The sequence below is a fragment of the Nelusetta ayraudi genome, unplaced genomic scaffold, assembly GCF_046127955.1.
Source record: "Nelusetta ayraudi isolate G7.1 ecotype Tasmania unplaced genomic scaffold, CSIRO-AGI_Nayr_v1 ptg000002l, whole genome shotgun sequence".
Classification (NCBI taxonomy): domain Eukaryota; kingdom Metazoa; phylum Chordata; class Actinopteri; order Tetraodontiformes; family Monacanthidae; genus Nelusetta; species Nelusetta ayraudi.
Window position 1 is genome coordinate 11,321,296 of NW_027466052.1, and position 12,411 is coordinate 11,333,706.

At 43.3% G+C, this 12,411-nt stretch overlaps 1 protein-coding gene across 2 annotated transcripts in view; it reads right to left on the reverse strand.

Annotated features, from left to right (window-relative positions):
* LOC142886795 (CUB and sushi domain-containing protein 1) overlaps window positions 1-12,411 on the reverse strand; it is a 237,083-nt gene that overhangs the window by 122,270 nt on the left and 102,402 nt on the right. For both annotated transcript variants that reach the window (XM_076023968.1, XM_076023957.1), the window contains exons 7-9: window positions 9,775-9,856; window positions 7,194-7,318; window positions 3,395-3,516 (exon numbers count right to left, since the gene is read on the reverse strand). In XM_076023968.1, coding sequence (XP_075880083.1) covers window positions 3,395-3,516; window positions 7,194-7,318; window positions 9,775-9,856 — 329 coding nt within the window. The remainder of the gene's footprint in view (window positions 1-3,394; window positions 3,517-7,193; window positions 7,319-9,774; window positions 9,857-12,411) is intronic.

The window sequence follows — 12,411 nt, forward strand, 5'->3', positions numbered from 1 at the left end:
TAGAGCACATGTGACGCGCGCACGCACGCACACAAACACACAAACACACAAACACACAAACAGACTCTAATTTTGAAGCACACTCGCGACGGTTTGGCGACGGGCTGTCGGAGCGGCGCTGAGCGCATCGACTGCGGACCTTTTACTCAGAACTTAAGGGGCGATGAGCCAGACTTTCTTATCGTCTGTTGAAAAACCTGGGCGCACAAAAGCCGCCGTGAACCTGAAAAGCTGGCGCCCCTTGATGAAACCATTCGCCTCTGCCTCCAAACAGGTTATTGATGAAAGAAGCCGCCTGGAATAATGGACGGTCCGAGGCTGGCGGAGGCTGAGGGGCGGTGCGGAGGTGGCGAGCAGCAGCGGGGGATGAAATCAGAGATTTTTTTTTTTTTTTTTTACATCTTCACAGAAACGAACACGTCGACGTAAATGCACACCCGAATCTTGTGACACCGCTAATGTTTCATCGCGCTGCCTCTAACTGAGCACCAAAGCGTCGTGAATGTGACGTGTAAACTCGCTCCCCTGTGGCGAGCGCGCAGAAGCGTCATGTTTAGTCATCCGTCGCGTTTCATGTGTGCACAAACACACAGGTTCATGATTGGAGATCAGATCAAGGGTTTAACGTGTTGCACGGCCGACGTGACAGCAAGCAAACAGACAAGGCGTCATTACAGTCGCCAACAGGCCATCAAGGCGGCTGGATGGCTGCAACATCCAAACATCCAGAGACGTCAAAGACAATATTTAACTTCTGATGCGTTGCAGATACCACAATTGCACTAAAATTGATGTGGGATATGTGAGTGTTGGCAGCACAGAACTTATTGTTGCTGCGGAGGGTGGAGCTGGTATATAAGAGTGAGGTTTATTTACTATCTGCATCCTTCAGCTGCAATTTTACATCTGTTTTAACCCATTCCTACTGAAAGGGAGCTGCCTCTTCTCCCTTTCTTAAACAGCGATGTGACTTTCGGTGAATGTGAAGGCAACAGGTTTCTGGCTGAAAACATGCAGTTTAGGAACATGCAAATGTGTCACTGTGTGTGTGTGTGTGTGTGTGTGTGTGTGTGTGTGTGTGTGTGTGTGTGTGTGTGTGTGTGTGTGTGTGTGTTTGGCTAAAGCACAAAAGCAAAGCGTCTCAAAAATAATAAATAATTTAAAAGAAAATGCTTTGAATAAGAACATATAGTATATTGAATATATTGCACTGATACATTCAAATTGCAGAAGGATGGGATTCATTTCTATTCACAGTGTTATCCATTTTCACCCACCAAGTCCCGTTTTTTTTTTTTTTTTTTCAATTCCACACCAATAAATGCTTTATCCCCTTGTCTGTCTCTGTCCTTGTCTCTCGCTCAGTGTTTGTAGATAGTGACATTCTGCAAATGCCAGCAGCTGTAGTAGCTGATAATATGTCATTATAGCACATTCTTAAAGTGCTCTCAAACCTCAAGTGTCTCCCCCATCGCACGCATGCACACACACAAACTCACGCGTGCCCGCTCCCCCCCCCAACGGCGTCACACACACTTTACGGGCTGTAAACCGAGCAGATAAAATACATTCCATCTGTCATGCGCTTCGGCTACGGCAATCCATTATGGTTTATTGTATTTTATTCCATTTTACATTTCGGTCACCTCCCACCTCTCCCACGCAGACACAAATGACATGACCATTTTTGCATCTGCTCCACGACACCATGGAATCATTTTTATGAGATAACACCGGAACAATTGCAAAGACGACTCTTTGTATGATTAAAGCTGCAGTGACACAAATGAAAGGACAGGGAGAGACAATGGCAATGGCACAAACGCTAAATAGCGCAATAAAAAAAAAAATGGTAATGGAAACACCTAAACTTTGAAAAACCTCTCAAATATCACTAAAGTGGTTTTTCAGATGTATCGATATAGAGGTATATTGCAAAAGTGTAATGAAACACTTTTTCTCGCGGAACAAGATTTTTTGACAATTCCAATTTATGCGCGTCACACCATTCAATGGAAACACCTGCAAATTGCAATTGCACTTTGTCATAATTTTTGAAATATTGCTTCTATTTTGCGAAACATTGTAATGGACATGCAGCTTATGGCTGCAGAGCTGGCGTCACCTGAGGACGACTCAGATCAGAGCGGCAGGTGCTAATGGTGAAGTTTCATTTAATTTGAAAAAAAAAAACAAACACAAAAAATATAAAATGCGAAACTCCCATGAACTCATCGCTTTAGTCCAGTTTGAGTGGCAATGGAGGGCCTTACGTCTCAGTAATTCTCTTCCTCAAGACTCACAGGTAAAAAGACGACATTAACATTCAGACCAGAGTCATTGGGGGGGATTTAAATCACCCTGATATCTCGCTCATTTCAGAGCACTGCATCGCAAAATGGCTGATGGAAATCTCAGAGGTAGACCAAAAAGGGAGACGAACAAATGCAGTGGAATAAAAAAGGTTTCTGAAAAGAGTTAACAAGCAGATTGCTGATGGAAACACCACTTCTGGATAAACTGTGACATCGTGGAACACTGTGTTTCCCCATAATGGCATGGTGTCAAACATGGCCGGCACAACACAATCACAACTCACTACGCCGAGTGGAAGCCGATGCAGACGACGCCCAGTGTTCTCAGTTTACCAACTTCTACGTTGCCATGGCGACAACTTATTTGGATTCTGGTGTGCAACCTCTCCCTTCTACTTCCTAATTTCGACCATGTTGTCACAGGTTGCCTTTTCCACCCCCTCCCAGCAAAGCTGTTTAATCTCTCCGCTCATTTGAGGAAACACGTAATTGCCGCTTTGTTTTTTTGGTTTGTTTAGCCAGCTTTCAAAAGATTCACTCCAAATCAGGAAGGAAAATCAGGTTAATGCCTCATTTCAAGTACCTGCTTGAGAAAAAATCTCTCTCTTTTTTTCTATTTGTAATAATCAGTTCTGACTCATGACCGAGCCGACAAATTGATGTTATCTGCCTTTTTACACTTCCTGTTCTCCCTACACTCTCAATCTTCAATCAAAAACATTCTAGGCAGGGAGGAGAAAAAATAATGGGGCAAAAAACCAGGAGGAGATAAACTGCTTGGGTGTAAGCACCGGAGTCGCCATATAGCAGATTCTGAGATCGAAATCTCAGTAAAAAAGAAATCAGTGGAAATGACAGCAATAAAAGTGGTGACTAGTGAAAGCAGCACACCCAAATACAAAACTAATGTACACGAAAATCAATAAAATAAGGATCGCTTGACAATTATGTGATAAAATGTGTTCATTTGTTTCGCTGTCGCTGCGTCTCCCCAGTTTTGAGACATAAAACTGTTTAATTATACAGGTTCACGGGGGGGAAACCCCCCCCCAAAAAAACAATGATACAAAAGAGCTCACCTTCCCAGAATCCATTGCAGTGATGACCCACACACAGTGTGCATTGTTTTCATACTGAACGGGGTAATTAGGAGACGTTATGATCCCTCTGGGCCCTCTTAGATTGCTGCCGCAGGTACGAGCTGCAAAAGAAGACAGCAATAACCGAGAGAGGAAAGATTTAGTGAGCAGTTAAAAAGACGCTGGCAGATTGCACGTACATTTTTTGTTACCGTTGTTTTTTTTTTTTTCATAATTAGGAAATTTCAGTTGCATAACTTTTTTTTTTCCTTCAAGACTTGCAGAGTTATTGTTATTGTGTATCAGGGAAAATGTGACAAAATAAAAAGACAAGAAATTAATGAATTTGTTGCACAGAAACATAGCATATAATTTGTATGGCTAGATTACAATTTGCATTCATCAATGCAGAAACTTTCCATCATTTTTCGGATGGTTTTACCCAATGTCATTTTTTCCGCCTAATGAACAGTTGCGTCGATGAAGAAACCAAAGTGGTGGAATTTTCAGCCGCATTTTTTTCACTGTAATAATCTCAGTGCCGCTGTGTACTGTCTGCATTGATCTCTTATTGCCCTACAGCAATATTTGATCGGACATAGAGTCAACTTGAAACTCAGAGGTATTTGACCACTTGCAGAGAATTTAAGTCAACAAGGCCTGCAAACTGCAGGAAGTTTTTGTGCGATTATATATTTGCCCTTTATCTACCATAATGACTTAGCTGGAGGCGGCTGCAGCTGTGAAAGAACAGGAGAGTTAGTGACATTTGAGACGAGAAAGAGGAATAAAAAAAAACATAGGAATATTACAGAATTACACTGTGGGCGTGGGGAAAGAGAAAGGGTCACCGTCATAAAGAAAACAAGTTGGAAAATACGGCCGAGCGACAATGAGACACAAGGGAGCGAGTTGGACAGTGATAGAAAGAGAGGGTGAAAATGACAAGAGGGAAGGTGTGAAGGAGGAGCGGCGGGACGTAGAAGAAGACAGACACAAAATACCAGGAGAAAAAAAGAGAGGGAAAGGAGGACCTCTGATGACTGATCTGCCTCTTAATTAGAAAAGAGAGCTGAAACACACTGTGATACACACTCACACAGACACACACAGGCACGCACAGGCACGCACAGAAACACATTCATGGCAATTCATCCCGGAGACCAGCTCCTAATTAACATTAAAGTCTCAACAGAGAGTGAGGGAGGCTCATGGGCTGGAGTCCCTGGAGAGTGATCATACCAGATAACACAATACACCAGGGCAACCGGAGCCATTTTTAACCCGGGACCGCCTCCTCCTCCTCCTCCTCCCCCTCCTCCTCTTCATTGCTTTTAATATCCTGCTACCTTCCTGTTTTACTCTATTGTTCTCATGTTACAGTGACAGATGTTTGATGTATGCAGAAACAATGAAAAATGACCCGCTGTTAAATTGGCAGTAAACAACGCAACATTGAATGTGATCAGGACTTCAGTTTATAACAAAGTCTGACTCAAAAAAAAGCTCCGAGTGGAAGGAAAGTAATTTATCAAATTCAGTAAAACACATGCAGTTCCTGCTGTGGTTATCGTTGTTGTTGTTGTTGTTGTTGTTGTTGTGCAGGCATCCAGAGGTAATAATCAGCATTCCGCATTCGTATTATTTCATCAGTTGTGCCCATGATTTATCAATGCTTCTCTGGCGGTGCTATGAAACAATTATAGGAGCTGGGGGAATCGGGGAGCCACGTGCCCTTCTGCTTCATTCGCCGCATTCGTCATTACAGCTCCTGCTCCGCTGTCTCCTCCTGACAAGACTTGCCAGTATCATGAAGTTAGACAAGTTCCTGCAGTCACTGACAGACATGTAGCCACGATTCGGGCACAACCAAACGCACATGCACTGTAATAGGATGTGACAGGGACCCTATAGTCTGTGTCAGAGCACTGGGACTGCCTGTCTGCCAAACAAAACACGCACGCGCACGCACACACGCGCACGCACACACGCACTCCTCAAGGCAAGTACTGTTGCAGCTATGAGCTTTGTGACATTGCGCTTCGGACACTTGCTTTGCAGAGGTGTGTGTTGGTTTGGGTGAGCGTGCGTGCGTGCGCGTGCGCGCCCAAGCTGTCTGACTTTTCAGTGTGTTTCAATAAAACCCACGAGGGCACTGTCAGTAAACATGCGGGCAGCGGGAGCCTCTGCATGGATGCACTGCCACTCAACCACATATTTATTTTGTCACTCAGGCAGTCAGACAGAAAATAAATCATGATTTAAACACTTGAGCAAACACCACAATGTAAATTGCCCAGGTATCATTTATAATTCCGTGACACTTTACCTTTGATTAAAAGTGTAGCTCAATAAGCCGTTGACTTGCGCGGCATAATAAGCAAATGTTTGAATGAATGTACGAACGGTATAGCGACGAGATTTTGCAGTTCCTTTTTCCATGATGATGAATGAAAGTTTCTCGTTAATTCATCTCATCATTCAGGGCCAGCTCAACCACTTGACTTAAAGTGTCTGAAAATGATCATTTGGGCCATACTTTTAAGCTGTGAACTAGGGAACAAAGTTTTCTGATGGTGGAGGTTTAAACTTTCCAAGAGCTTTAATCTATCTGAACGGCAAGGCAAACACATCCAAATCTGTGAAAAACTCACATTTGTCTGTCGTCGTTGTCATTGCATTGGTTAAAGAGCTGGAGATCTTTGACCTTCTGCCTCAACTGAATGACTCTGGATGGCAAAATCTGAAGTCTCACCAACCTCCAACATACAGTGTTTAAATATAAGGCTCGAAAAATGTCCCTGTACTTTATACCTAGCCTGCTTTCTTTATTGATCGCGGGATGGAAGGTATTTAAAAGCAGAGGTGACTAAAGCAAGCAGCTGTGAAAAGCCACATAGGACGACCGGCAAGAAGGAGCTACGACATGCTGTGGCTGCTGCTAAAGAGATTAGCATGAATGCCGCTATGGCAGCGGTGCTTTAGAAGTGGTTGGCATTGAGAATAACTCAAAAACAGCTCTGCAGACTTTAATCAGTGGCCGACATTGTTCCTTTGACCCCCAACTGCTTTCATCAGACACCGCAGCACAGCCGGCTAGCGCAGCAGCTATCCATAGGATGATAACATTTGGACAGTCTCACCGCTAATCTTACCTTGAGCTGGTTAACATGGCAGTAGCAAATCTGACTGCTGTCCCTGAATAAAACAGACAGTGTTTGCCCACCTATCATGTTCTGCATGGGGCATTTGATTAAATTAAAACTTGAGGTATTAGTACATGGTATATGACACGGCTGCATCACTGTCATTGGTGAGAACTTTAGGAGACACCATCCAGCAGAGGGACTGGGGGCAAAGCCAAGGATGAAGACGTAAGAAAACACATTAAGGAGTCGTACACCTCATTCGCGATGACAGACTCCTGCTTTATAATGGACAAGCAGGGCTTAGGCAGGGGGTCCCTAAAGACCAGCAGTGCATAATTGTTTAAATCCATGGACCTCCGGGGCGGTAATGGTTGGTAAGCAGGTCATCAAGGTTGACAGTATAACCTCCGACAGCGGCTTGAAGCGTTCTCTCCAAGATAAGCGGGACAGAACCTCACCTGGCTGCCCCGCGCATTAATGTTTATGATAATATGTGTGAATGTGTCGTAATGGAAATCTCTCCGGGGCAGCCTCAGCATAATTCATATTCTATTAGCGCAGTCAATGTCATTTAAGTGACTTTTGGGATAGAGTATTTGCGGGTTAAGTGTCCCGGCGTCGGAAGCGGGAAGTTGGCGGCTCGGTCTTACTTCTGCAGATGGGCCTGTGGTCGCTCCACGCAGCCAGGGTGTCGGTGACTCGCTGGCAGGTGATACTCTTGGATCCTTGCAGGACGTAGCTGTCATCGCAGCTGAACTGGACGCTGGAGCCGACTCTGCATACAGAGACGCGAAGAAAACGGCGCTGGTCAGAGGCAGAAACAACAATCTTTGTGTTTTGTGTTTCCTGTCCAAACACTGCAGTTTGTTTTAAAATAGACAGATGAAAACACATAAATATTGATGAGCCCTTATCGGACGAATCTTTCAGAGTCTGAAGAAGGCAACCATTACAAAGATTTATAATGTCCACTGTTTTTGAGTGCTTTACAGATGGGAGGAACCACATATGGTAATTTTCATCGGCACATTACAATAATAGACACATAGTAAAGGCACATATTTTACACTGTCATGTATGCAATATTGTGACTGATGAGAAGGTCCTTATGTCTGAACTCTCAAAAGGAAATTAATGTTCTTGTAATGTTATGTTTATTCTCTGATCATTTTTAAAAAAGGGTATAGGTAGACTATTTATCGTAACGTATCTGATTTTGAGTAAACTGCAACATCTTTAAAAGTCACTGAAGAAAGTGTATATTATCCCTATTGACAACCCAGGGTTTCACTTTCTAAACATCTCAGGGTTAGAAGACTTCTTCCCCCACTCCAAGCTCCAGGGGTTTCTACACTTCTTTCAGAATCTTTTTTTTTTTTCTCTCTCTCTCTCTCTGATTATCCCTGCTGTCCCATCCTCCTCGATGCCCTGCTGCCTAACCCAGGAGAGGGACATCCGCAGTGCTAAGTGAAAGTCTGCATGGTGTCTTGTCTTGTGAGGCTTAATGTCCCCTCCCGCTGTCACACGCCACGGTCCGCCACCTGGCCAAACATTCTCCACGTCGGCGTCTGGTTGCTCACTGGCTTGTCCTGATGTTTACCAGTGCAAAGTCGTGAAGCTGCCTACATCTCTCTCCTGGCGCCTCTGTCATTGGGAGCTGGGTCATTTGCTTTACAAGTGCCACAGATGACACCGGAGACACCATACTCCCCCACTGTTTGCGCTGAGGTTTGAGATCGCGGCAAAGAAAACTTTGCACTTTCAACTCTCGTTTGCGGCTGTTGTTCATTAAAACGGCCACATGCCACAGGTGTCCTTTTTGTTTGTGCTCACATGTCTGTGCACGTGACAACATCAAGTATCACACAATGAAGTCTACGCCGGCTTACACAAACTCAAAGGGAGTTGGTAACCATCAAGCACAGACACCTGAATTACAGTAGGCACGCATGATTATTTATATTTTTGTGGCCCATAACAATCTCTGATATGAGGCAGTTGAAACTAAAAAAATGACCCAGCATGTAATATTACCAAAACCAAAGTTGTAATCATTCTTGCATTAGGAAGAAACACTGGACCAAGACAAAAATCTATGCATCTCATGCACACAGCCATGAGAAAACAAACACCTCAAGTGAGCAAGAAAACTTTATGGGAAGTTCGAGGAATTATTCTGTGTCTGATGCATATTAAAAGGCTTTATGTAAACACGCTTATTATCAAGTATAATTATCAAGATAATAGAGTCAGAGCTTTTAGAGATGGAAAACTAAAAATAAATGCAGACATTATTTTTAAGCATAATAAGTTTAACATTTGTGTTTCTCTTCAGTAGAGCTGCATTAAGAGCTGTTTGCTTAATTTTACACTAGATTTTGGACTACATTAACCCATTCATCTCTGCCTAGGCCATGAACTCCCATGATTTGCTTTCCTTAACATTCCACAGGTTGGGAAGTGTAGGGCCGTTCTGACAACCTCTCTCTGGAACAAATGCCATTGCCAAAACTAGCACTTTTATTACTGTTGTCGTTTGAGTTGGTTTAAAGCCACTTACGTAAGGTGCTTCTCATTTAGAGTGGCAGACGGGTAACAACGCGTCCCAAACAGACATAAATTATTCACGATGATGCATAAACCACAAAACACTCCAATCTCCCCAAAAAAACAAAGGGAAAGCTTTGCTGAGGACATTCCGGGCCAATTGGGCCAATTCAGGTAACGGAGACTTTGCAGAGCAGCAGCGATGCTGAACCTGGGGATTGAAGAGGGTTCGTTAGCAGGTCCTCTGAAACCCAATGTGGTTTCCGAAGAAGTCGCTCAAACCAGGCGTGGGAGGTTGTATTTGAAAGGCTTAAAAATTCAGTAAACTTCCGACGCCTTAGCGTTGCGCTAGCAGCACTCAACAACGCTTGAATTAACAGTTAAGCCAGGGTTACGTAAAACTGATCCCTGCGCAACTGTTGTTGTTTTTTTATTTATTATTTTTTTTAGGACCATTACCAGGCTACCAGACGGAAATCCCCCGCAGAAAAATACCTCCCAGCGATATAGTTTCTGTAGCTCGTTTTTCAACCCGCCCGACACACATAACTGCCCCCGTCTTGGTCATGAAAATAAGATTTCCAATACATCCCAGGCTTGTGTGGGTGATTTTGGTTACGCCGTGTGTTTGATGTGGCCTCGGAGTGACAGGTTGCATTTAGGACTTGAATGAAGTCAACTCACTGGAAGGCAGAGCCCATCCTCTTGCCGTTTTCTGGAACTCCAGGATCTGGACAAACATCACCGGCGAGGCCACTCTGACTCACTGAAACAATAAAAGAGACAAAATGATCATTAATAATGTGAAATAATCACATGCATATGGCTCATTTGGCTAAGTGAGTTTGAAATAGATGAACGTTTCTCTTTGACGCGCACCAACAGTACATCTTTAAAACTAAGCCAGAGATTCCACTGACCACACCCAGTGCTCTGCAGCCCACAGTGCGGCTACTGCTATTGACTGTGTTTTTTCTCAATTAGTTGCTGTTGAAAGTGAAAAAAATCAGATCAGCTGGGAGGGCAGAGCCTTCATATCTTGTTTTCTGCCCCCAAAACATAAGCTTCGCCCGTCGCTGCCTTGTTTCACAATACATTTCACATTACACAAAACATCAGCGGGGGATGTTTATATTGTGTTATATTATTTTGTACCACATCCACACAGGGAGCCAGCAAAGTCAGATGAAGGTTTAATATCTCAATTATCTGATGGAACGGCTGATAATTTTTTCCCCCCCGCCTAGTGCAAATTTTGGGATTTGGGAGATTGGTCTCGGCCGTGAATGGGAGCATCTGTTGCATGCCTAAAATCTAATGTAAATGTAAATGAGACCAGACAATATGAGCGAAACCAGTTTGGACCAGCTCTAATGGAACTCTATCTGGATGAATAATTGTGGGAAGCTCAAAAAAAATAATAATAAAAAAATAATAATAATAATAATAAAAAAAATAGCCGGCATGGAGGAAGTGAATAAAATGGTGATGAAAGAGATGCTGGGAGGAAACTGCGGCAGTGGCATGAAATGGAGTGAAAGACGTGGTCGGTTATAAAGCATCAAGTGCAAAAGAAAAAAAAAAAAGGAGAAATATCTCACCCCGAGAGCCTCAGTCTTTTCTTCCTGCCCATCTTTGCTTATACGTCTCGTGCATTTGCTCCCTCTTCCCGTCTTCATCACGCGCCTCGGCTCCCACTCTCCCATTCACTTCCTGCACTTTTGTATTCTCGGGCTGCTCAACCACCTTTTTCCTCCCTCGCACATATTAACTGCAATTTACAAAGGGTCGCCGAAGTTTTTGTGCATTCTGGCATAAAAGATGGATGAATGATTTGCTGCGTTTGTGTGATTTCGTGCACCGACACACTGCCTGAGCGACTGTGTGGGTGCGCGCGCGCGCACGCACGCAAGCGCGCTTGTGTGAGATATGATGCAAACAGAACGAGCTGTCTCGTTGCGTCGCTGTTTTGATGTTTCGTCCAAAAAAAAAAAAAAAAAAGCGGCGCACAGAAACACGCTCGAAAACACACTCTCTGTGTCGCCCTCTCTCTCTCTCTCTCTCTCTCTCTCTCTCTCTCTCTCTGTTTCTCTCTCTCTCTCTCTGCCTCTCCCGTGTTCAAATGGCTTGCATTGGCATCGAATACAAAGGTTCATTTTCCCCAAAACAAATCCAGCTCATGCAAACAACATGAGATTGTTTATCGCTGCCAAATTTCACTGCTGGTCGATGTCAAAAAGAAAAAGAAAAAAAAAAAGAAGAAAAAAAAATCCTCCAGCAGACTTAATCCCATATTTGCACTTAAAAGACCATTCAGCATTTAAACTCAAGCTTATGATGCATAGTGTCATTTTCTATATCATCAAAGTGCGTTCATGGGGAAAAAAATGTTCTTACAGTCAACTTTTTTTTTTCTTTTTTTTACCTCGGATTTCCTTCACAGGCCTTCACTTCACTCCACGCTCCTGTGAGTCAGTTCTCTCTGCTGTTCAAACTGGTATCTTGACTGTACATTCCTCCATGAAAATGATGTCGGTATAAATGCAAACAATAGTGGCTGTCGTAGCTGAAGCACACAAAGATCAACAGAACGATTTTCTTTTTCTTTTTTTCCAGGTTGTATATTAATCATCACTTCCTGGTCAGTGTCCAAGAAGAGGAAGCAACGTGCGAATTTACTCGAGACTGATATTGATGATCTACGTCACGCAGGCTTTACTGTCGGCATAACAAAGGCCTGGAGTGATGTTTAGCGCTGTCTCCTTATACACATTTCAATGCAGATCCCAACAGCTGCCACAAAATCCAGTTGCAGCAGTGGCACCCCTGCTCTCCTATTTGCTTTTTTCTTGAAAATCTCTTGTGTCACAGATGCAACCGTCGAGCGAATGTACCCGCTCGGTGGGAAGTGAGTTGTGGGTGGGAATGAGAAGATTATCCTGGTGTTTTATTCTTGGAAATGCATTTTTTTTTTGAAGAGACAGCAAAAAAAATTAATAAATAAAACATTTATGGAAAATTCCATATGTTGCTACCTCATTACGTTCTTCCAAAGTAGCCTTCTCAGTATATTACAATACGTTTAAAGTTTACCCTATATTGATTTATTCTCTCATGCTGCAAATGATATAAAAATAGTGAAAAAAATTAAAATAAATCAACCCCACAGCTGTCTTATAACAGGGTGAAACCAATGAAGGAAGTCAATCATTCTGCAGTCACTGTTATGCGATGCGACTGCAACTGTGGAGCGAATTCTAGATCAAATTGCTGTGAATTCTGGGGAGAGAAAAAAAAAAAGAATACGTTGGCTTATGAAGC